At 38.0% G+C, this 24440-nt stretch overlaps 3 protein-coding genes across 7 annotated transcripts; 1 reads left to right on the top strand and 2 right to left on the bottom strand.

Annotated features, from left to right (window-relative positions):
* The first annotated feature begins 20 nt into the window (after positions 1-20).
* Positions 21-22846, top strand: LOC110841712 (ATP-dependent RNA helicase DHX8). 4 transcript variants are annotated; one of them, XM_035848249.1, is made up of 16 exons: positions 21-337; positions 430-611; positions 710-994; positions 1093-1662; positions 1960-2109; positions 2191-2627; positions 2710-2817; positions 2935-3239; positions 3348-3528; positions 3692-3769; positions 3887-4093; positions 4209-4306; positions 4422-5016; positions 21568-21642; positions 21834-21929; positions 22695-22846. In XM_035848249.1, the coding sequence occupies exons 1-16, from the start codon at positions 158-160 to the stop codon at positions 22724-22726; spliced, it is 3579 nt and encodes a 1192-aa protein (XP_035704142.1). In that variant the 5' UTR covers positions 21-157; the 3' UTR covers positions 22727-22846. The 4 variants fall into 4 exon arrangements, with proteins under 4 accessions (XP_035704142.1, XP_035704147.1, XP_035704139.1 ...); XM_035848254.1 differs by lacking the exon at positions 22695-22846 and adding an exon at positions 22007-22194; XM_035848246.1 differs by lacking the exon at positions 22695-22846 and having other exon boundaries at positions 21834-22195.
* On the bottom strand, positions 5004-7709 carry LOC110841713. Its single transcript, XM_022087406.2, has 7 exons — positions 7502-7709; positions 7187-7410; positions 7004-7115; positions 6816-6934; positions 5952-6755; positions 5564-5877; positions 5004-5498 (listed from the first exon to the last, which is right to left on the bottom strand). Exons 1-7 carry the CDS (start codon positions 7611-7613, stop codon positions 5066-5068), a joined length of 2118 nt encoding a protein of 705 aa, XP_021943098.1. The 5' UTR covers positions 7614-7709; the 3' UTR covers positions 5004-5065.
* Positions 22728-24408, bottom strand: LOC110842457 (zinc finger protein 84). Of its 2 annotated transcripts, none has more exons than XM_022088203.2 (5): positions 24267-24408; positions 23969-24185; positions 23573-23912; positions 23339-23500; positions 22728-23262 (listed from the first exon to the last, which is right to left on the bottom strand). In XM_022088203.2, the coding sequence occupies exons 2-5, from the start codon at positions 24053-24055 to the stop codon at positions 22820-22822; spliced, it is 1032 nt and encodes a 343-aa protein (XP_021943895.1). In that variant the 5' UTR covers positions 24056-24185; positions 24267-24408; the 3' UTR covers positions 22728-22819. The 2 variants fall into 2 exon arrangements, with proteins under 2 accessions (XP_021943895.1, XP_035704202.1); XM_035848309.1 differs by having other exon boundaries at positions 24025-24185.
* Between the last annotated feature and the right edge of the window lie 32 nt (positions 24409-24440).

The following is a 24440-nucleotide window of genomic DNA, read 5'->3' as shown; positions in this document are numbered from 1 at the left end:
TCCAAATTCAACTTGCATCTTCAGAAGAATTTTTCTCGATGTCGTCGTTGCGTTCTGAAACTGAAAATGTGAAGGAAAAATTTTATTTTACACGACACTTCGTTGATCAGTTATTTAACAATATTTTGTTTAAGTTAATTTTCTACAACTAGTGAAAATGGAGGAAATTGAAAAGTTGGAGTACTTGTCACTGGTGTCGAAAGTGTGCACGGAGCTAGATAACCACTTGGGCATGAACGACAAAGACTTGGCCGAGTACGTTATCGCGTTGGCTGATGAAAACCCAACCTTCGAAGGGTTTCGATCTGCATTGGAGAAAAATGGAGCCGAATTTACAGTAAGTAGTTACAAATTAAATGCAAATATATTTATATTTAAAAAATATACAGGTTTATAAGAAATATAACAATTGTTTCTCTTTAATTATAGGACTCGCTGACGGCTAATTTATTTAGATTAATTCGTCACATGAGGTCAAAGTCTCAAAAGGAGAGAGGTGCTGCTGGAGATAAGGGAGCTTCGACTTTTGCTGCAACAGACGCAAAGACAGAAGTGCTTGCACACAAGTTTCCGTTTTTGGCCATTCCTGATAAACCGGAAGTTCAGTCAATGTTAGTATTTTTAATAAAATTTGAAACGAATTAGTTTTATTTTTATTGGAAATCTGTCTCTAATCCATATTATATTGTATTTCAAATTTATAAATCAGGTTGCAAGCGGAAATTCAACAGAAAATCAAAATAGAGATTGAAGAAAAGTCCAAGAAAGCAGAATTAGATAACATGATGGCAGCGCTGGAATCTTTTGCTCCATCCAAACAGGACACGAAAGAAAAAAGTCCTAGGGGTAACCACAAACCTTCAAATAGGAGAAGTCGGTCCCCCTCATCGAAAGGCAGGCGGAGAAGCAAGTCACGATCAAGGAGTCACTCGCCAAAGAGAAAGAGAAGATCCTCTAGATCTAGATCTAAAAGTTATGACAGGAATGATAATAGGTAAGTTACACGTCAGCATTTTTGACCACTTTAGTGGTCTGTACAAAGATACTCAACTTATCCTTCACACAAAGAAATTAAACGCCAAATGTTAACAGGTCACGACGAAACCGAGGTGGAAGGCACTCAAGATCTCGCTCGCGTGATCGGGATGATCGCGCAAGACTGAGGGACTATACAAAGACAGAGAAACCATATTTAAGTGACAAGCTGCCGCCAATGGAGCCTGAAGTCGGAAAAATCTATACTGGGAAAGTAGCATCCGTTGTGAAGTTTGGATGTTTCGTTCAGCTTGATGGTCTTCGTGGCCGCCCTGGTAGAAATAGATGGGAAGGTCTTTGCCACATTTCTCAACTCAGACGAGAAGGTCGTGTCAACACACCAGAAGATGTTGTTTCCAAAGGCCAACAAGTAAAGGTCAAAGTTTTGTCATACAACAACGACAAAGTCAGTCTAAGCATTAAAGATGTCGATCAAGAAACTGGCGAAGATTTGAACCCATCCATCAACGTAGGCAAAATCAATGCAGATGGGAGAGTTGATGATGAAAGTGATATGCGAAATCCTGATCGTCCCATGAGCAAGATCGCTTATGTGATCCCTGCACTTCGGGACATGTCTGAAGACACTGGAAAATACAGAACAAATAGAATTTCTTCCCCTGAAAGGTAATTGTGCGAGTTATCAACTAATTAACAATTTAATCAATTAATAAACATCTGTGCTGTGTTCGCATTGATGAAAATCCTTACGTTCAATCAATCCATTTTTTTTAAATCCTGTCCCATCAGTCTTTGTACCTTTGCTTTCCTCTCTTACAAACTAGGCTAGCAAATCACAGTTTACTTTGTTGGTCAGTAATTTAGTTAATTTTCTACCCCATTTTTAAAAGTCCTGAGAGAAAGCAACACATTTTAATTCACTTTATTATGATAATAATTTGTATTATATATATATTTACACAGATGGGAACTCAAACAAATGCAAGCGGCTGGGACACTTGATAAGCAAACTCTGTTAGAATTAGATGAAGAGCTTCATGTTCTCAATGATAATGACGATGACGAAGAAGACATTGAAGTGGAATTAGCGGAAGAAGAACCAGCATTTCTTAGGTTAGTGCACGAAATTTTTATTAATTACTATGCAATTAGTATGTTCGTAAAATTTACAGTTATTATTTTGCATTCTTATAGAGGGGTTGGGGGAGGTCGCTTGCTCCATGATTTGTCCCCGGTGCGCATAGTTAAAAATCCAGATGGTTCTCTTGCTCAAGCTGCCATGATGCAAAGTGCTCTCTCCAAGGAGAGAAGGGAGACTAAAATGATTGAGAGAGACGAAGCTGGTGGAAATCGAGGTCAGCGAGGATCTCGAACAAATTGGAATGATCCCCTCCCCGAAGAACCGGAAGGAGGAGAAAACGCATCCAGAGGAATTGGGATGCCTTCAAACTCAGCCATTGAATTGCCTGAATGGAAAAAACACATTATTGGAGGCAAAAAAGCCAGTTATGGAAAAAAGACCACAATGTCCATTTTGGAACAACGACAATCGCTTCCCATTTTTAAGTTAAAGGATGAACTTGTAAAAGCCGTATCGGACAATCAGATTTTGATTGTTATTGGGGAGACTGGTAAGTTGAGTTATAAGTTATGACAAAATAGGGGTATGCATGCATGTATTATAGTGTGACAATGGTAATCATTTATATTTAGGATCCGGAAAAACGACCCAAATTACTCAATACTTGGCTGAAGCAGGGTTCACAACTCTGGGTAAACTTGGTTGTACCCAACCTAGAAGAGTGGCTGCAATGTCCGTCGGTAAGTTTTAGTAAGAATCGGTTTACAAATTTTGGATAAAAACCCAAGTATCGATCGGACAGCAATACAGCATGATATTGATAACCTTAACCTTACATGTACTTTTTACGTTTGCAGCTAAAAGAGTGGCTGAAGAGTTTGGGTGTAGATTGGGACAAGAGGTTGGATACACTATCCGTTTCGAAGATTGCACGTCTCCAGAAACCCAGATAAAGTACATGACGGATGGTATGCTGTTGAGAGAGTGCTTACTTGATTCTGACCTCAAGGGTTACTCTGTCCTCATGTTGGATGAAGCCCACGAACGCACCATTCACACTGACGTCCTATTTGGCCTGCTAAAGAAAGCTGTGACCAAGAGGAAGGATCTCAAACTAATTGTAACTTCGGCTACACTCGATGCTGTGAAGTTTTCCCAATATGTAAGTTTTACGTTTTACATTTATTTAGACATAATGTAGTGTAGTTCTTTTTTAAGTCTTAAATTGTACCTTGCAACTAATATTTAATGTATTTTGACTCAATTCCAGTTCAACGCAGCTCCAATCTTCACAATCCCTGGAAGAACATTCCCTGTAGAAATCCTCTACACGAAAGAACCTGAAACTGATTACTTGGACGCTAGTTTGATCACAGTGATGCAAATTCACTTAAATGAACCCCCTGGCGACATTCTTTTATTTCTCACTGGTCAAGAAGAAATCGACACAGGTTAGTAGAAAGAAAGGCAGAACTGCCACATTTTATTTAAACATGTATTATATCATCTTATATTCAAAGAAAGCACGACCAATCGAAAATGTTTTCGCATAATGAAATAATTATATCGCTTTGTAAACTACAAATTGTAACCTGACTCTGTTTTCTATTTCAGCTTGTGAAGTTTTGTATGAAAGAATGAAAAGTTTAGGACCAGATGTCCCAGAACTTATTATCCTCCCTGTTTATTCAGGTAAGCTAATTAGTTTTATTTACAACCCAGCTCCAGCATTATTATAAACATAGTATAATTATGACATATTGTGTATGTATACAAAAAATAAAATTTCCCGTATAACCTCATTTTCAGCTCTTCCTTCTGAAATGCAAACAAGAATTTTTGACCCAGCTCCACCCGGATCAAGAAAAGTTGTAATTGCCACTAATATTGCGGAGACAAGTTTAACCATTGACGGGATATATTACGTAGTTGATCCTGGATTTGTCAAACAGAAAGTGTACAACTCAAAGAATGGGATGGATGCTCTTATAGTTACTCCAATTTCTCAAGCTCAAGGTTAGCATCTAGATAGTATATTCAAGTTATCAATATGATTAGCATAATATTCCATCATATTTTACCTGCAGCATACCTCTAATCGAATGAAATTTTATACTTATTTAATTTCTAGCTAAACAGAGAGCTGGTCGTGCCGGACGAACAGGACCAGGGAAAACATATCGATTGTACACTGAGCGAGCCTACAGGGACGAAATGCTTCCAACACCGGTAAGAACAATTAATGATTTTAATTTGCTTATCATAAGTAATGCTAAATATATATATCTCGTCTGCGCCAACAATCAACAAGTATTTTTTAAATGGCCCATGTTTGTTATGGTAGGTACCCGAAATCCAACGAACAAATCTTGCATCTACTCTAATTCAACTCAAGGCAATGGGAATCAACGACCTTCTGCACTTTGACTTTATGGACTCTCCTCCAGTTGAAGCTCTGGTGATGGCTTTAGCCCAGCTTCACTCCCTCTCTGCCCTGGATGACGAAGGGTTGTTAACAAGGCTTGGACGACGGATGGCCGAATTTCCACTAGAGCCCCCGCTCGCAAAAATTGTCATCATGTCTGTACAGTTAGGTTGTTCAGAAGAAATTTTGACGATCGTGTCCATGCTCTCCGTTCAAAACGTCTTCTATCGGCCAAAGGATAAACAGGAGTTGGCGGATCAGAGAAAAGCCAAATTCCATCAAGCGGAAGGTGATCACTTAACCTTGCTGGCTGTCTATAATGCATGGAAAAATAACAAATTCGCTCCAGCATGGTGTTATGAAAACTTTGTACAAGTCAGAACTCTTAAAAGAGCTCAGGATGTGAGGAAACAGTTGCTTGGCATTATGGATCGTCACAAGCTAGACGTGGTTTCTTGCGGTAAATCGACGTCAAAAGTACAACAAGCTATTTGCTCTGGATTCTTTAGAAACGGTAAGTTATCAAGCATTGCATTTATTAATCTCACATAGGCGATGAGGGCTTATTCGAATAATTTAAAATGCTCATCAAAATTCAAATCATTCTTTCCTATCACATTAATCTCAAGAATACGCCTGGTGAGAAATTGAAAGACATTCTGAATATATACATAATCCCCTTCCTCTGCAGTGTTGAGGTGATTAAACCTCTTATTGTGCCTGCGAATGGGGACTCCATCATGACGATTTAGACCCTTCATTTCCGCGATTACTAGAGCTGCAATTCCTAGAGCTTCCTTCCTCCTGCAGTCACTACCAAATTCTTTCTCCAATCCATCCAACTCCTCCTTCATTTTCTGGTCTATGGCTTGTTGTTGTTGCAATTCTTCAGGGGTCCAATCAGGTTGTGGAATAGGGGGAACATAATTAACAACTGCGAGTTGTTCAGGACTGATGGTGGGCTGATAGAGGGGGCCTGCTCTGAAACCGGTAGAGCTGCATGGAAAATGTAAACTGCAGTTAGAGCAGCATCATGTAGGTTAATATTAAATTATACTTACTGGGTGTGTCTACTTCCAACACCACTGTCTTTTGCCGTTTTTAGGCCGATTCCAACCTTGTCATTTTTTTCAATCCCTACGTAGACCCGGGGAAGTTTATCACAATATTTGAGAGCCATTTGAGACGTGGGTGGGTGGGGGTTTTCACTTTCTCGTACGGTAAAAGTTATGCCATTCTGCTCCAAAGTCCTTTCCACCGCAGCCAGGTCAGCAGAGGGCATATCCAGTTCAGCCTGAAGAAACATGTGTGGGAGGATATTCTCATTTCCAGCTCTTGCAATGTTCCTCAAAAGGCAGATTAACGCCAGAGATAGCTGGAAGTATACAATTAAATACTTAATTATTAATTATTAATTTCACTCGATATAGATTAACAAATTAAAACAACCTTAGTAGTTTGCATAAGAGGCTGTCGTCCAGGTGAGGGAAACAGAATAGATTTGACTTTCCCCGTGAACTTGCAATTAGGATGGGAGGTGAAATACGTCTGCATCGTCGTCAATTTTTTGTGTTTTGCAAAGGAGCGTAGCATGTGATTGTCCCATGGTTTCATCTTTACTGAACGTTGGTCTGCGTATGCATAAATTCTGGACTCCTTGTTGTTGTTATCCACGAGTACTGCCAAATGGAGCATTATATTTGTGGAATGATTGTTACAGAGATAATGCGTTGCAGTTGATTTCTGCCAGCATTTTACACATTTGGAGTACTGGTGAAAGCTCCTCCCAACTTGGATTTTCCCAAATTTGATTATACCAAGATCAGCAGCCCAATAAACTGAAATCCACTCATCCTGGAGTGTCTTGTTAGGTGTCTCAGGACTTTTGGTGGATGTATTCTTTTGTTTATTTACGAGTGATTGGGAAATGAAGACTGGGAAGAATCTGTTTTCATAAGGATTGAACATGTCTTCTGGATCTATACACCTGTTGTAGTGGTCAGTCCAAGTAGACATGACTTGCTGGAAATATGCATTTCCATTTGTGATATCTGCATCACTCCCATTAAATCCAAACTCTATCATGCCCTTCTTCACTTGGTCAAAAACTGCTCGGATTGCAGTTCCGTTTTGTGGGATTTTGAAGACAGTTCCTTCTTCATCTTCCGATTCTATTCCAGATGAGTGGTGTGTTGTGGTGGAGGAAGGAGTTGCAGGGGATTTCGGTTGAATGAATAATGAAGGAATTACTCTCTAAAGAACAGAATATTAAATCATTATATACAAATGGAATGGTAGTACGTATTAACTCACACGTTCCATTAACCTATCCAGCAACTGGCTGAACAAAGCATCCACATTATTCTCATCTCGGTGGAGGTGGATATCCGGGTGAGTTGGTGGCTGATAATTGGCATCAATTGACTTAATTACTACATGAACAAAAAAGTGTAATTCCATATTACAGACGCGATTTTTATAAATATACGCATAATAATTACAATTTTTTGCAAATCCTGTCTCCCTTTCACACTGTTCCCTTGGTCTATCTACCCACACTTCAAGGAACCGTAGTCCATCCTTAAAATGAGACGCCTTGGCTGCTTCTCTATCCTGCAAATCAGAGTGAAAGCATAATCATTATTATGTACTAATACATGATTCGTTGGCATTTTATCATGTACCTCTATGTTAGGAGCAACTATGCTGATGATGGATATAAATCCTTCCTTATTGAACAATTTGGCAGTCTCACTCGCAATATGCACAAAATGTTCACGGAGTGGGGCAGGGCTGCATAAGCCAGAAGCAAGGTCTTTTCCATCCAACTGGTTTACTGGAATCCCTCGGTCTTTGAGAAGGGTCGTGAGTCGATTAGATAGGGTGGATTTCCCTGATTTTGCTAACCCTACAGCAATAACAAATGTATTTTAGCAAATGCATAGTAGTTGTTATCATCATCATCATACTATTTCAATAATTTATAAATACATACTAACCAGTGAACAGGATGGTGCATCCTTGAGATGTTTCCACACGTGGTCGTTTAGGGGGTGGAGAAAAGAATGATGGGGGAGTGGTGAAAACACTTTTACTACTGGATGGTTCCATTACACTTATTTTATTTATTTTAGACAGTTACAGTTCAGTATAATAATAAACAAAGTAAACTCTCACTCTATTAACACGAGTAAAAAACGCTTTGTTTTTCTTTCCCTGCTGATGATGACTTCCCGCTCACGGATGAATTTCCTCTGTCTCAACTTCATACTTGTTTTTTTGCAGCTGCAAAAAAGGATCCCCAAGAAGGATACAGAACCTTAGTCGACTCTCAGGTAGTTTACATTCATCCCTCAAGTGCTGTTTTCAATCGACAACCAGAGTGGGTGGTGTATCACGAAATTGTTCAGACAACAAAGGAGTACATGAGAGAAGTGACGACAATAGACCCGCGTTGGCTGGTGGAGTATGCACCTGCATATTTTAGATTTTCAGACCCCACAAAATTGTCCAAATTCAAAAAGAACCAGCGACTCGAACCGCTCTACAATAAGTACGAAGAACCAAATTCATGGCGAATTTCCAGAGTTCGCAAGCGAAGGAATTAATCCGTTTTTTGATTATTATTTCGATGGCGGTATCCGTATTTATTGTACTATAAATTAATTTTAGACGGTCTATTAGTATTAATATTTTCATTAAAAATATACTTATGTTGTAATGACGTTTTCAGACAAGATTTCATTAAAATGTTTGTCAAAAAAATTCAACGTGTTGCAAATTACTTTTGATGGTCATCAAAAGTAGAGTTCCTACGTCTTATACATATGTGCATGAAACACATTTTTTGTTTCAACAAAATGTTTCATGACCTATGGTTTATGTCCAACGCAATTTTTCATTCACGACTGTTACTTAACCCACCCATTCATTATATTCATACAATACTCATCATGCTACTTATTTTCATCGTCGTAGACCTGAGACTTGACATCACCATGAGCGGATTGTCCATGGAATTTCACGTGTAAACGAAGAGTAAACTTTCACTTGGGCTCATCCCTTCCCAGCTCTAACAAGTTATGTATGTATGGATTGTGGTAGAATAATGTAATGTACGTAAAAAGTAAGCGAGCCGCAGTGAGTTAGACGGCAGACTCTCTCAACTGGCCGGATTTTCCCCCTTTGTTGGTTCACTTTCGTTGATATTCCAGAGTAAAAGTTGATGGTGCTCTCAGTCCTCGTTCAGATCAAGAGTTGAGAACACATCGCGAGTATTGGGAGAAAAACGCCACATCCACAAAAAATGAAGCGTCCTTCTTGTCCCATCTCACCGTGATCTGATTCATGACAAGTTTTGACTAACTGTACGCAAGCAAAAGTTTGTCCATTAGCTTACCAGCCTATTCTTGCCAACCAACTTTCAAGTTACTGTGTAAAGCAAGCTCTGTGGAGCTTATCTTGATACCACCCCTTGTTTATAGTCTCTGTGGGGTTCCAAGTGGTCAGTTCAGTGCGTTCTAGATAAATACTGAATCAAGCCAACGGTTTCAAAATAAATACGTTGCGATTTTCCACTGCGCTTTAAATATTTGTTAAAAGAGTCAGAAAGATTAACTCTGAACAAACGTAGACATTCAAAATCTTGTCTACATTTGCATATGTATTAGTAATAATTATTTTAAACAGGCTGTCCCACGTTGCAAAGCATTGAAATAAACTACGAGAATAGTAAAATAAGTACACCAGAAAGGAAACACTTGTTTTTCACATTCATGCATTTTTGGTGATTGAACGAATATTATAAAATTAATGGAATGCTGCTATCAGTGAAGGATAAAGTGGTCGTGGATGTAAAGAAAGCCGAAATGACGAAGACGAACAAAAACTGGAGCTGGTTTGGTCTCTACATCGCCACAATTCTACTTATCATAAAGGTGAGAGTTGCATCGAGTATGACAGAGATTTGTGTTATCAAAGTATATTCTATTCTAAAAGGACGAGTTGTGTGATAAGTGGTTATCGGTTACCTGTCTTAACTCTTGTTCATCCTCCTTAACTGCTCAACTTTATTCTGCTTTTCCATTAAAAGCAATTTACGATCCAACCTTGGGAGGCGAACGATTTCATAAGTCTCAATTTCCCCAAAGAAAATTTCACAGCTAAACAAATGTATCGAAAAGTCTGTGTTGGTGTTGTCTTGCTTGTTTATATTGCGTTAATAACTATTGCTCTAAATTCGTATTCTCATGTTAGTATTTTCAAGAATTCTCAAAGTTGTGCATACATCTTCGTTTGCTATTTGTCGCAGTTTTCTGCAGGCGCTCGAAATAGTGTTGACATCGTGTCCTATCACAACAATCAAGTTTCTCTTTTGCAGTTTGGAATAGAATTGTGGTCTGGTGATATTACGCTATAGCTCCAGTAACGTCATAGCTCCTCCAGTAACGTCACATGCACCAAAGGGATGAATTGTAATGCAAATAAAGAAAATAAGACGAGCAGAACGAAAGCCATGCTGGCTCTGTCTGGGCAAATTGAGAAGATTGAGATCAGGTTATTTTCATCATTTTTCCCCACATTTAATAAAGTTTGGTCGTGTTGAAGCACTGGCACAAAAATATCCGTCATTTTGTTTCATTCAACTCACTCTTGACATTTACACGTGTCACAATATTTTGTTGAATAAAATGAAATGAAAATGGAGCACCGACATTTTATTATCTAGCCATTCTCCAGCCATACCAAAGAAAATGCCCTTTCACGTTATGTACGAACAAGCGAAAGCCACTCATCCTCAAGTTATATGTACTACTTGCTTACCTACATTTCTCAGCTATGGATGGTCGGAGGAAGCAGAGTCTTCCTTTCCTTGTGCCGATATTTCTTGGTTTCATATCTGCAATGGTGATCAAGTCGGAAGTTCTGCACTGATTTCCTTTTCTTGATTATTAAGGAACACTATTATACTTAGTTTGAGCATACAAACTGAGAGTTGAGCACAGTTTTTGAACCTGAGAAGATAAACTAGATGTTATTTACATAGTATTCGTTGATTCAATATCTACATACGTATCATTGGGCACTAACCGCTCGTTTGTTGAAAAATTAACAATGTCTAAAGTGGCGTAGCCGTCCAGGTCAACTATGACCTTGTTACCCAAACTATTAAAATAATCGTAGAGACAGGGTCCATATAGCAAATGCAAGATGATCTCTTAAATTCAAGGAAGAGCATTGGAAAATGACCCAAGAGGGTCTCGTCTCCAATTTTTAATTACCGCAGGAGGAGCAGATTTTGAAATGTAATCCATATTTTCTTCTTGAAATTTCACAGCCTCTTCAATTGAATGAAAATAAATAAGAAATATCTGCGTCTGATTATGTATAGTGGAACTAACAGATTCATATCTCGACCCAAGTATCCTGAGACTTTTGCTCTATCAAACATCGACGTAGTGTATAAAATCAATTTTATGTGTACATATACAGGTACGTGTTATATCAACACAAAAATGTATTTCATTCACCTACGCCCATAAAAATGGTTATCCAATTTTTTAGGTCCAACTGATTTGAGCGTGTACGATGTATTTTTTAGCCAATGCCCAATGTTACTCTTAAAGAAGACTAATCAAGATTTATAAATCATTATTAACTCAATCCATGATAAGTACTGCGTATAACCTACACATATAAATATGTGCGAGCGTGAGTAATAACTAAAATCTTCAGTGTATTGAAAATTATCATGTAGCTCGTCCCAGTTTCAGCTTTCAGTATTTTAACTTTGTGGATTTTGAGATTTTTTCTCTAAAGAATTGAAAAGTTTTTATTAGGATGAAAGTTTAGGTTAGTTAGCCATGTATAATCTTGGAACTGAATCCTTCTTTAAAATAAAAAAAAGTTTTATTAGACTCAATTGTGGGATCGATTGGGTCCTCATTAAATATGCAAAAGTTACTTATGTATATATGTAGGCACATATATATATGCACGGTACATATAACAGTTTGGCATTGGTATAGGCCTATTTAGACGCTTCCCCTATTTGTTTGTGGGTCATCAATTTATGGACATGTGAGGAAAATATCGATAAGAATGAACCCAAAAGAAAGTGAAAGCCAATTCATTTATCCCAAGTGCTACACACATTTTTCTTGTCCCAAATTAAGCAGACAGTGAGGTAGATTTTGTTTACTAAAATACATACCTATGTGTACACAAAGTACCAAAAGTGCTGTTGTTCTTGAAATAAATAAATGGATCCAGCATCATAAACAGACTCCGATAAATTGAGGTTGATTTCAAGAAATGCTTATTCTTTTCCAAAAGGACAAGAAGGCTTGATTTAGAGTTTTTTCTAGTGAAAGGAAGTGCTCGATTGTGCTGTCTGATCATGTACAAAATCAGTCATCGAAGTCCCCATATCTTTCGATTGGACAATTTACTTATCTTTAAAGGGAAGATACTATACACATTCAATAAAGCATCGGTGAACAAAATCCCCTTTTCGACTAAAACATAACGGAACACATAAAGAATAAAAGCATCTTATTGCAACACTATCCGGAAGAATCTGGGACGGAAAGAGGCCAAATTATTTCTTACTAGAACGTTTCCTTTAATCCATGAAACTCAGAATAGAGAAAATATTACAAGGAGTCGTATAAGTGTTACACAACCAGCGATTTTGGAACGGTTTTCTTTCGGAAACAGCTTTGGGATGTGGTTTCGGTTTCATTCATAGCATAGCCTGGATTTAATGCTGGCCGTTGCGAATTGTCTCCAACAACGTGGACAAGGAAGAAGGAGAGAGAGGAAGAGGAAGAAGGGGACGCAGTATGAGCAACCATTATTATCAGTTCGAATTGCATAAGATGACGATTACAAGGAGGAAAGAAAGGGTTGAGACAAGTTTCACTTGGCTACATTTTTGGCAGAAATAAATCATCAATTCCCGCAGTATTTCTAACATAATGTAATATCTTAATGCGTTCCAATCTCATGCTAGCATTCCAATTTCATGGTTATTCAGAATGTGCACAAGTTGGTAAACATTAAGCTATCCTTTCATATTTAAGTGGCAAAACAATTTGCAAAAATGGTAAATAATAAAATAAATTGGAAACTATTTAATTGTTAAAATGTAGTTGGTTAAACTGCAGAAGATTTTCCCGTGTTTGTTTTCCTATGTATGTAGAAAATACACTTTCAATTCAGTTTATCAGGCCCCCAGTCGACAGAAAAGCTTACGTAGAATTTCTATTCTATTAGGATTTGAGGATAAAGGAAATGGGGATGCGTTTCCCTCTTGGTCGTTGTCAATTAGTTTATTTACTGAACATGGCGTTGTTGACTCTAATTGTTATTTCGGCATCTTTGTACCCGAGATAAGTATGTATTCCTTGCATTCCTCCCCTCCTCCTCCTCTGGAACTTTTCCTCACATTTATTGTGCAAGGAAATGTGAATTGGATTGGAGAGTGTCGAGCCAGACGGAGAAAGCGAACTAACAAGTGATAATCTCACTAAAACCAAAATCTTACATTTTGACCAATCAAGTGCATCTGTTACAACATGAGTTTAGAGGACATCGAGATGTATTTTACATGGTGTTGTAAATGCAATTGTCTCCAAAACCTCACAAACATTGAGCCGACGACAAGGTGTTATGTGTGATTGTGAATTTATGATGGGAAGTGGACAGGAAGTTTGCTTTTACGACATTGCTGTTGTGTGGCCCGGTGAGAACGGTACACGAGATAAACAAGCCGTTTGTACAATGTACGCACAACACAATACCCTAACTACGTGTTGTAAAAGGCCAGCTTATAAACTGAAGATCGAGAAGGGGATGTTAATGCGAACCATGGTGGTCAAAATGCCCAAGTGAAGATTGCTTAATTGTTATTGATTTCTCATTCCACTATTCTCACAATCAATACGTTGCTGTAAATGCATATGAGAATTCAACAGAAAGAGTCTAAGAAAATCAACTAACATGCACAAAAACAATTTACGTTGTAAAGAACAATTTTTTTCTGTTTTTTAATACTTAATAAAACACTTTTATGGACGTAAATACTATTAATAATTACTAATTAGTAATTAGTAATATTAGTAATTATTAGTCTGGAACCATTCATAGAATACCACACACACACAAACACATAAAATATACTTAGGACCCTTATCCTTAGTTGGCTTGTTTTTTATTATTGTTGTGATTTTATCATTTCTTTGATTTCTAATGATTATATATATGTTGATTGGATTGGCGAGTATCGCAGGAATTACAAGAAAATCCCATTGTGTCATTAAATCAATAGTTTTTTGAGAGTTTGACCACGAAGCAGATGGCCAACCACTCTAAACTATGAATCGTCATTGATCTTGGTTTGACTGCTGGCTATCAACGCACCAAAGTACACATGTCGTTGGTTAACTTGTAAAAGCCTTCTTTCCATATAAATTATCAATTATTTGTCCATTATCTCGCACAAACAAGAAGTAAACAAGGAGAGGGTGGGGAATGGATGGGAGAACAAACCATTCAAGGAAAAACAGATACTTGATAATAAATAAGTAGTGACATGACAAATCATGGCTTGGCTTCACCTCACACTGCTAAATGGCAACGATCATCTGAAGAGAAATCACCATCAAATATTTATCTGTCCATTACTACAATCTCTTCTTCTAGAAAAAAATCAACGACAGCGTACAAATGAAATGGGATTTGCTCGTAGAACATCATGACGAATACATATGTACATGCAAACGGTATTCGTGCGTAGGCTCCGAGACCTGACTTATTCAATCAAAGGTAAATCCAAATAAAACCAGGTCAACTGTATGTTTGGCATAATTATTTATTTTTCATGAATTTTCCTACGGCGCAGACAGTGAGAATCAACTTGGACATTATTTCATCTATGGTTCGCTGTAATAATTCTAGCCATCAGATCGTGATGGTGTTTACATTATAAATAATTTTACCAAGCAAAGATGAGAGATTTCACTGTTGAAGATGAGCTACCCATTCCAATGCATATTTTTGTTCAAAATAAAATATGAGAAGGCGATATTGGATATTCCATGGTTCATTCAACAATGTTTAGTTTTTTAAACGAATAGTTACGACACCCTTCATTTATCTACACTCAGCAAAGAGACTTTTGTGAAGCTCCTCATGAAAAACGATGCCAAGTAGATATTTATCAGCAGTATGTATAAGGGCCGTCTTCTTTTGTGATCTGTGCATAATCCAAATTAAAGAGAAGTTAAAAAGCCATCTTCTCAACAAACACTCAGAAAGCCAGGCCAAGCACAAGGTTTGTGAGCGTCCCTGCACATTCCATAATTACCTCCAACAGATTGAGTGTGAATACGATTCTTGAATGGGAGTTGTCTCCATTAGCGAGAGGACGGATCGGCGAGGTGAGATATTGATTGTTGCTCAAGGGCTGGGAAAGTAAAATAAAGTAATGTCGAGTCAAGATGAGGTGGTCCGCACCCTTTCTTCGTTCCTTTTCGAAAACCATTTTAAATTCACACTCTCCGACGTCAGGAGATACGAACATGACGGTGTACACGTCTTCAGGCCCATCATATCTGCCCGTCAGACTTCATCCTTCACCGATCTCTGTATGTACATATCCTCCGTCCTTAAAGACTTCTCTTGCGTTTAGCAAGAGAAGTGAACTTTACGAGCTCATAAAAAATTAGCGGAGATTTCCCTCTGGATTGCAAAGTCTTAACTCTTATTTAATGACGGTATTTAAACACTTAAAAAAATGGGTGAAATGGTGCCACAGGCCACACACACGCGCGTGATAATTTTCCTCCTGCCCAATTACTCACGCACATTAATATTTATGTAGGGTTGGATAACAAACACAGAATTGCAATTTGCATGGGAATTGTTTGCATAGTTGGAATTGACGACTTTACACACACTTTGTCCGATGATTGAGCGTGTAAATGTGTTGGTGATAAACAATTCCAAATATTTGCACTTCAAAATTCCTATTTGATTTTAAACGGTGATGACATTCTTCTTGAAGAGCTTTTAACTTTTGTCAAGTAACTGTAGGATCCAAATACCTCTTCATACGCATCGTGTTGTAGCATTGTGCCATTACAGTTTTGAAGATTACAGATATTTATTCCTTGTGTGGATACATAGGAAGAGATTATTCCTATTTATTTGTAGAGAGATACATGCATACAAATGAACGTATAATATACGTGGTATATATGAACATGAGTGAATTACGCTAATTCAGACACAAATGGGTTTCCTTATGAGATTTAGATTTTAATTGTTGATGTTCTACATTTTATAATATTATGCAATATTATATTATAGATACACTACACAGATATGTGCGTTGGGATTTTTGTATAAGTAAATGTTCTTATTTGTACTTCATCTAATTAAACTTCTCGTAAGATAAAGTTAACGAAATTCAGCCACAAAAAAAGTGTGTACGCTAGTGAGCCACAACAATTAGAGGAAAAAAGGTTAAAAGTTGAAGGAGCAGAAATAAGCAGCCTTTTGTGTTCAATAACCCTTTGTGTCGGTAGCTTTGAAGTGCTTTGAAGTGTGAATTTAGACCATGAACGAAGGGCCTTTGTTTGGGTGAGGGCGTGGACCTAATTAATGGAGGCGGAGGTGTCGATCCTCACTTTTTTCTGGCTTCTAGTAGTTAATTAGCAAATGAATGAGAATTTTTGGTGATAAATCACACAGTAATTAAAAATGGGGCTTTTGGACACTGCCCCGACTTTTATTTCTCCACGAGATGATTCATGGAGCGACCCTTATGCATTTTTATGAGATGTAGGACAAGACAAAGATTTTTATGGACTGTCATTTTACATGAAAGCATAATGGTTTGTCGAGCATCCCTAAAACAGTGAACTTGTTTTTGTTAAACAGCTCCACTTTCGGAACAATTCCGAATAACAATGCTGTGTGGAACATAGTGAAATGTAAAATGGGCACTATCCGAGATCGGAGAAAAATGCTATTTTTGTGTTCATTTTGTTATTTTTTAGCCTGTCCACTTTTCAAGTCCATCTTACTTCTACTTACGATTAGTAGTGTCGGAAGGCAATGCCCATGGGTTGTGGGGCCCATATTATTATTGGGCTGCTGGGAAGGTGAGTGAAAGGCCCAGCATGTGTGGTGGATGCGACCTGTCCCTGTGTATGCAGATGAGATGGCGTGATAAGGGATGTGGTGGAGGAGAAAGTTCCTCTTTTGGGGTGTACGTGGCGTGGCCCTGATTTGGTGGGTAATCAGCCAGGAGACAAATAGCCAAAGTTGCCACATCAGCCTCCATTCCGAGACCTGAATCCTAATCACCTCAGCCAACCAAACAAATCATACTATACATATGCATATCTCAAGTTGGTATGTGTACATGCTCCAAGGTTCTGCCGGAAAATGCGCAGAATAAATTGACAATTTTACAGTAGCAGTGTTAGTTAAAGTTTGTGCATGCGTATGTACGCTACGTCTTATTTCCCTGGGTTTTGTTTGTTAATAAACTTGGTAGGTCGAGGAAACCTGCAAATAGCGCAAGCGGCTATATCTACAAAAGCACAAGATGAAAACATTTAAAATGTGTGGGCCTAAGACATATTCCGGTAAACACGTCACTACACCTAAAAATAAGAATCCACGTTTTCACAAATGTTGGAATTATTCAAATTTTTCTGTTTTAACTCATCATAATTTTAGATCTAGTAACTTTTGGCCTATTTTTTCGTCCTGGTAAATAAATTGGGCAGAGTTCTTTGCACAAACAGGCGCAAGGTATACGGAATCTGGAGGAATATGCATGTACGAACACGCGGCGAGAGGCTGCTGCTCATTCCTGAGGTTGAAGTACACATGTAAACTTTCCCTCGAGACTAGCCCAGCATTGCCTCTTGATGAACCCTTCTTTGGTTAGCCACATTTTCTTCCTTTCCTCAAAGAACCATTTTATAGATGGCAAATAAGTTCATGAGCGACGACTGACAGAGTAAGTTGTAAATGCACATATGTATTTACTACCTACACATTTATATACCTAACCCATGCCTCGTCCCCCAACTATTTTCTCTATCTTTTCATGAACCTACTTTATACCTTATTCATGTTGCCCTTATAACTATCCGCCTGAATAATATAGTCTAAACGGTTGAATAACTACTGATCTAATCAAGACCAACATTAGAAACTGTAAGTAAACGGAGACATAATAAAAAGGAAATGAAAGAAGCATGTTAAATATTTAAAACAAATAGTTTGGAAAATAAGTGAAAGCAATATTATTCAATCCGCAAGTTGGAACATTGCTAATATTTGCGAGCGAAATTGGGTGTTTGTCTGTGTTGGGGATTCAAATTATTTTGGTAAGGATCTGGACTGAGATATGTACGAAGGAACGAACGAGGCTGCAAAATGCGACGACGACGACAAAATTTTCCTCCAAGTTTGAGAAGAAAGTTGAGTTTCGTTGAGTACTCGTTATTGATTCCCATTCCGTAATAGAGGAAGTAAAAAGGATTTGTGCAATTGTCTTTACGAGTGAAAGTAAGCAGAATTTACACTCCTTTGCATCTTTCCCCACCAACCAACCAACCCCTTTTCACCCATTACCTCTCTCTTTCTTTCTCTCGTCTGCGTTTCCATAAATAGAAAACAGGAGCAAAGTTGTTGTAATATTATTAAGTACACAGTGAATTCTTCAAGAGCGGCTAAAAAATTAATTTCACGACTAACCATTCCGAAAATCTAAGTTTTTAGAAATCCCTTATTTATATAAACAAGTTTATGCATATGATTTTTCATGAGCAAAACGTAACGTTAAGCAGGACGGAGCTATTCGGGATAAGAATACTTGGTCTGCCTGGTTTATGTAGTTGTTGTGATGTTATTTTATGAGATGTTGGATAATATTTCCTTCCTCCTCCGCCTCCTCCGCCGCTCGGAGCAGCGAGATAGATAGAGAAGAGGCACCGTAAAGGACAAACAGATAAAGCTGATGGATGCATCAAAACACTGTCATGTTGGCAGCTTGCCATCATCCCATCCCCAATCACATTATTTTATTCTATTTCATCCTCAGAGTTGAATAAAATGGGAGATGGAGAAAGTCGGGCTGGGTGGCTGTGCAAGGAGAAAATTACATGCTAACACAAACATTACGCAATTTCAAGGATATGCATATCCCCAATTACAATGATTTTGAATCATGCTGAATTCATGCTCATAAAAGTGAAGAGAACATGTTAAACTGGATTTAGACTCATTCATGAACAGATACTCACCCCCTCCTGAGAGAGATCAAATCTGGTCTGCATGCCATTCGTCCTGCTCGATCTGGATTTTATGCCGGATTTTATACCGAAATCCGAATTATACTTAAAAATGGTGCAAGTTGAGAATGTGATAACAGGAAAAGGGTTGAAAATAAATGTCTTTTTTCTTCGTTATTCTCCTCTCTTCTTCAACTTGGGATAGGATCGTGTGATTGGTCCAATTAAAATTATCTGTAACATGATCCCATCCAATTGAATGGCATTGGAGCAGAGATTAGGACAAAGCAGTAAGCAAAGGTCTCGTCATTTTGACACATTGACAAAGACGCAACATTGAAGGGGTTGACCAATTAGTTTTAAAATGTTTCAGTGTATATTTAGTAGAAAGAATGTACCCTTGCGTAATGGAAGGGTTGTTAAAGCTGAAATTTTATACATACATATTTATACATATGGCGAGCTTGGTCGTAATTATTTTTTATATAAATACATATCTATAGACCTTATTGTTTATTTTTTTCAATACACATATTTAGTTCGACAATATGGACTTTGTGCTCGTCGAGAAACCTGATATTTTATTATAATCTGCGGGGCAGACACTCTAAAACCACACCTTGCTTTCCCCCAATTAGCTGACCTCAACCAGAAACAAATCTGCTTCATGCCTGACTGACTGAATCAATCTCAACTTCAATGTTCCCTGCTTGCCAAAGACACTAACTAGCCGTGAACAAAACAAATGGAGAAATGAATCCAATTTGCTAGCAATCCAAATACAAATTACGCAGCAGAACAGATTACAGATTACACAAGGAAGCCAGCAAAGGTACATAATAATAATAAGAGTCGGTTGTATGTATGATGGCACAGCTCCGTTACACATCTTTTCCTGGCCAACCGATGGATCAAGATGCGAGGCGGATATGTATGGATCGGATTGGGATGGGAATTTGAGATTCTGAACAGATTTCGATAGAAGTGGGCTGATCTTGTGCATGTGAAGTAAATCAGTATCATGTTACCAACTGCGTCGCACCCTTGCCTTCATTGAATGGTTAGAGTTAGAGATCTGCTTGGGAAATCGTATTTCATGGTGCTTGAGTACACACGAAAGTAGCTTTTATGTACCTGGGCTATTTTATAATGAAGGCGAACGGTCATGCATATTGGTCATGTTGCAGTCTTGCTGCATTAAGGAAAGATTTTAGGACCATCAGAATTTTTCTCAAACGCAATGCAAATGCAATTTCATTACAGAGATAACAAAAACTGCGACGGACAAAGATTTTCGGCAAATCTGCGCCGAGTAGGCTTTCAACAATGTTATTATTTCTTACTTGATTTCTGCTTTTGCATTCACAACCCAAACTTATTTCTGCCCACATATTGCATTCACTGAAATGTGTGTTTGCTTACAATTTTAGAACAAGTTCAACTATCAAAGTGATTCGAACTTGGAAAATGTATTGGTTCTGTCGATTTCATTCGAGTTCACTTATTGCCATTCCCTATGCAGCCTGTGGAGGTAGTTCACTATAAATCTGCAGCATGTAAAGAAGGGGCAACTAAATTGAAGACGAGAGAAGATCGGAGAGAAGGAACCAGAATAAAGAAAGGCATTTGCTGCTGCTTTACTCGGGAGGCAACCAACTAAAACTTTAGGTGCACCGACCAGGACAACTTTTTCTCAACTTGCTCCAGCCAAGTTGCTAGTCTATCTAGACCATCTAGACTCACTTCCTTGGTACATCAGAGAGGTATTCAATTGAAATCACGACGAGTCTCAATCGCGTTCATTACGCGATGGAATCAGAAACTTTCCAAGACATCAAGAAGATCGAGAATTTGCTACAAATTTTTGCAAAATTAGTCTAAAGTAATACATTTTGTACAAATGAAGAAATGGGTAGAACAAGTGTCGACCTCCGTATCACTCTGCCGGAATATCCTTCTAAAGAAATGGTATTGAAAGTAGCAACCCAACAATACGTATAAAAGAGCCCATGGACCATTAACTTTTTGGCAAATCACTTTCTACTCGCTAAACTTTGGGCAATACAAAAAATGTTGGATCTGGATCTGCTTCTCCTATCATTCATTTATTACCCGAGCACGCCAGCAGACCTTCTCCAACATTGGTTATGTATGTACATGTCTGTCTGGGTGCAAGCCCTAAACCACTACTTTCCTCTCACTTATGTATGTATCTAGGACCCTGTGAGATATTCTTTTAGGCCACACACCCAGACGAAGAGTGTCCTTCAAGTAGCCTTTATCTTGGTGGGCAAGTGCTGTTATTTCCTAGAACGAGGGGGGTAGTGCTTCACACTAGGATCAAAGATATGTACATGTGCATATAGCCACCTTAACCTATGTACTACTTATTTGCTGAACTCTACAACTTGTCTTTTTCGCCAAACTCTTTGGCACAATGCAGTGGAGAATCGTAAAAAATTGATATCCTCGCTACTATCTACATACATACATATCTGAACCAAACACAACTTTGTTGGATGAATATTTGTACAGAAAACTAAATCAAAAATGGTGTATATATTGAGTGAGCATGTATGTACAATTTTTTTTGGTTTATCACTCCTTCATTTCCTCGCCATGTTTCTCATTTTGCACCAATATTTTATGCCATTTCGCATTGGATTCATGCTCACTGTGTACAAATAATTTCTCCAAACTGTCAACTAAAATAAAAGCAAGTACTTAAATACTTTTTTCGTCTCCAGGTTGCCCCATCATCCTGCTCGGTGTACGACGGGGACGACTGGTCAGAGTGGTCAGAGTGGAGTCCGTGCTCCAGGGTGAGTATGACAAATAAATGGTGGCTTGATAATGTCGCATTGTTGCCACGTCTTCAATTTATAACTTTGTCAACACAAGCAATTAGATTAAATAGCATTTGATAGCATTCACATGCTTGATGATTTAAGTAGTAAATATGAACTAGTGGACTGTATTGACTTTACTCATTGGTTTTATTTTTAAATGCCAGACTTGCGATGGAGGCGTCACGCAGCAGTTTCGAAGGTGCAAAATCCCCAGTGGATGTCACGGGGTGTCAATCAAAAGAAAAATGTGCAATATGCAGGTACGCAAAGAAATTATAACCCGGTCTATACAATTTGCTTTAAATAGTCAATTTTTCAGAATTAATTATTTACATAGTTGCTTGAAATAAGAGCGAACGTAAGCAGGGTGTGAAATTATGATGCATATCTGATTGAGTAGTTGGAAAAATCTTAAAAGGTGGAGATGCATATGATGATGAGAAATGGATGTCTGCGACACTGTGACACGTAACATTTAGAGTAAATTGAACAAGACCAAGCATAAAATATGTCAATATATATATTACTGAGATTTATGTAGCACTAATTTTCGCTGTTTGAAAAATATTCAATTGAAAACGATACATAGTTTTTTAAATAAATATATTTAATTTGACAGTGGTTCTTTCATATGTTGATGATAATTGAATTATCCACTGCATCCAATATTCCTCAATTCGGTGGAACGGACGCTCCACTTTATTATGATAAGTGGATGATAAGTGTGTAGAAGTGGTTTAGTGGGATAAGTGATTGATGATGGTGGAGGAGCACTTAACTCTTTCCCAATTGACTCATCACCACCAACATCAATCAACTTCCAACCAAGAAAACTCCATAAAACTCTTTTTGCCTGGAAACCCAGCCTCCACGTCTCTCAGATCCATATGTACACTGACTGAGGATGAGAGGAAATACGAAATAAATAGACTAAAAATTCTTTCATAATACTCTGAACCTCGAGAGGATTAAGACGATGCAAAAGATACAAAATCACGATGAAGCTTATTTGAATTACATTTCAGCCTTGTGGAGAAAACCGAGATTACAGAGGTGACCAGGTACGATTAACTTATGTTTTATTGATAACTAGAAATATGACTAGTTATATAACAATATTATCAAATCAGATTTAACAATTACAAGACAATCACATTTTATCTACCAACTTTTGAGTCGACTTTGGCAGCTTATCATACACTTTCTTAATTGCTCTGACGAGATACTTCTCCTTATCCTTGAATTTTAACTTGTGGTCATCTCGCTTGTGGATGCAGTGGGCTTGCAATTTACGACGCAACCAAAGCTTCACCTTGTTGGAGGAGTACTTTCCATGGGAGAAAATAAGGAACGATACTGCGTCATCGGGGTCGTAGGTGTATCCAAGGGCCAACAATTCTTTCAAACTTCCACATCCTGTACTCACTGTCCCCAATTTTTCTTTTTTCTTGACTCCCTTTAATATCCCCCGAGCCGCATCTTTGACATCTTCCATATGTGTGAAACTACAAGCTAATCCATCCTTCTCTCCCTCTGGATTGGTCACAGGGACAAAGTAAGATTGACGGATCTGACCTCTCCCTTTAGGTTTAACTATAATATGCATAACACAAATAATTAGCAGTGTTTCACTTATCATTACTGAACAAATCGTGGTAATATATCACACCAAGTAAATCGGATTGCACTCGTGGTCGAAAGACAATCTCCTCCTTATCAACATCAAACAATTTTCCATCTGTGTCTGCATGACCTTCATCGATATGCTGGGATAGATTATCCTTCCGGGTGAAAGTAATATTGCATAGCTTGCAAGAAAATGTGTCCAAAACTATCCAAAAACATAATTATATTGTGTAAATGAGAATCATAGCTAAAATTTAATTCAATAATGATAACGTACATTGATGACTCTTGATGTGGGACAAGCATCCGGGTTCTTGTTGATATGTTTGTGAACAGATTTTGCAACGATAGAATTTTAGAGATAAATGCGTGTCAAGATGTTTGTGAAACATACTCGGAGTATAGAAATTTGACACCCCACATTTCTTTCCTTTGTCGTCCTTGTATCTACATTTGTACTTCTTTCTGGCCTCTGCATTTTTCCCAGATTTTTTACAATTTTTCATCGCATCATCCAACATTTCCTTATCCTTTGATGTCAACTTCGATTTCTTCACGAAATCTTTAGCAGGAGTGAAGGGCATGACTTTCTCCGTGGAGGAGAGTAACGCTTTCTCCTACAAACAATAATACTAATATACCAATTGTGCAAATATGAAAGTAATGTTATTACATATGCCCAATAGTTCTTGAGAACCGAGATTTTGACACGATCGTTAGCCCCCATACGTTTAACTTTTAGAGAGTGAAAGTCTTTCATCCTCTCGACTATCCACTCATCCAACGTTTCTTCCTCCTCGTCATCATCCTCATCCGACCATTCATCGTCACCAGAGTCCTCGTCATCATTCTCACTTTCTGACTCGACTTTGGCCCTTTTTTTAGCAGGTCTATATAACATTAGGCATGTGAAATTATGCAAAAAAGCGATATTATGCACAAATTTAATGCAAAGTTTGCTATTTACTGACCGTGAGGAGGGACGCACATGAGTAGATTCATCCTCACTTGCACCGGATGACGAATTGGACGAATAGTCATCCGGGATGACTCATCCCCCTACTAACTAATCTAATCTATGTCATTTAAGCTAAAAAAGTTTGCAAAAATTTGGAGGGAGAGCGAACAAATAATAATAATGTTGT

This window comes from Folsomia candida, unplaced genomic scaffold (genome assembly GCF_002217175.1).
Source record: "Folsomia candida strain VU population unplaced genomic scaffold, ASM221717v1 Fcan01_Sc001, whole genome shotgun sequence".
NCBI lineage: Eukaryota > Metazoa > Arthropoda > Collembola > Entomobryomorpha > Isotomidae > Folsomia > Folsomia candida.
This window is presented reverse-complemented; position numbering and strand designations above follow the sequence as displayed.

Bases quoted from the DNA above. Each gene is read 5' to 3' on its own strand.
- LOC110841713 (XM_022087406.2), bottom strand. From the start codon at position 7,613: ATGGAACCATCCAGTAGTAAAAGTGTTTTCACCACTCCCCCATCATTC. The intron at 7,116-7,186 runs GTACATGATAAA...TCTGATTTGCAG, and splicing joins TAGTTGCTCCTAACATAGAG to GATAGAGAAGCAGCCAAGGC. The intron at 6,756-6,815 runs GTGAGTTAATAC...TCTGTTCTTTAG, and splicing joins TGGATAGGTTAATGGAACGT to AGAGTAATTCCTTCATTATT.
- LOC110842457 (XM_022088203.2), bottom strand. From the start codon at position 24,055: ATGAAAGACTTTCACTCTCTAAAAGTTAAACGTATGGGGGCTAACGAT. The intron at 23,913-23,968 runs GTAATAACATTA...TATTGTTTGTAG, and splicing joins TCAAGAACTATTGGGCATAT to GAGAAAGCGTTACTCTCCTC. The intron at 23,263-23,338 runs GTGTGATATATT...TGCATATTATAG, and splicing joins AGTGCAATCCGATTTACTTG to TTAAACCTAAAGGGAGAGGT.
- LOC110841712 (XM_022087405.2), top strand. From the start codon at position 158: ATGGAGGAAATTGAAAAGTTGGAGTACTTGTCACTGGTGTCGAAAGTG. The intron at 995-1,092 runs GTAAGTTACACG...AAATGTTAACAG, and splicing joins TATGACAGGAATGATAATAG to GTCACGACGAAACCGAGGTG. The intron at 5,017-7,787 runs GTAAGTTATCAA...GTTTTTTTGCAG, and splicing joins CTCTGGATTCTTTAGAAACG to CTGCAAAAAAGGATCCCCAA.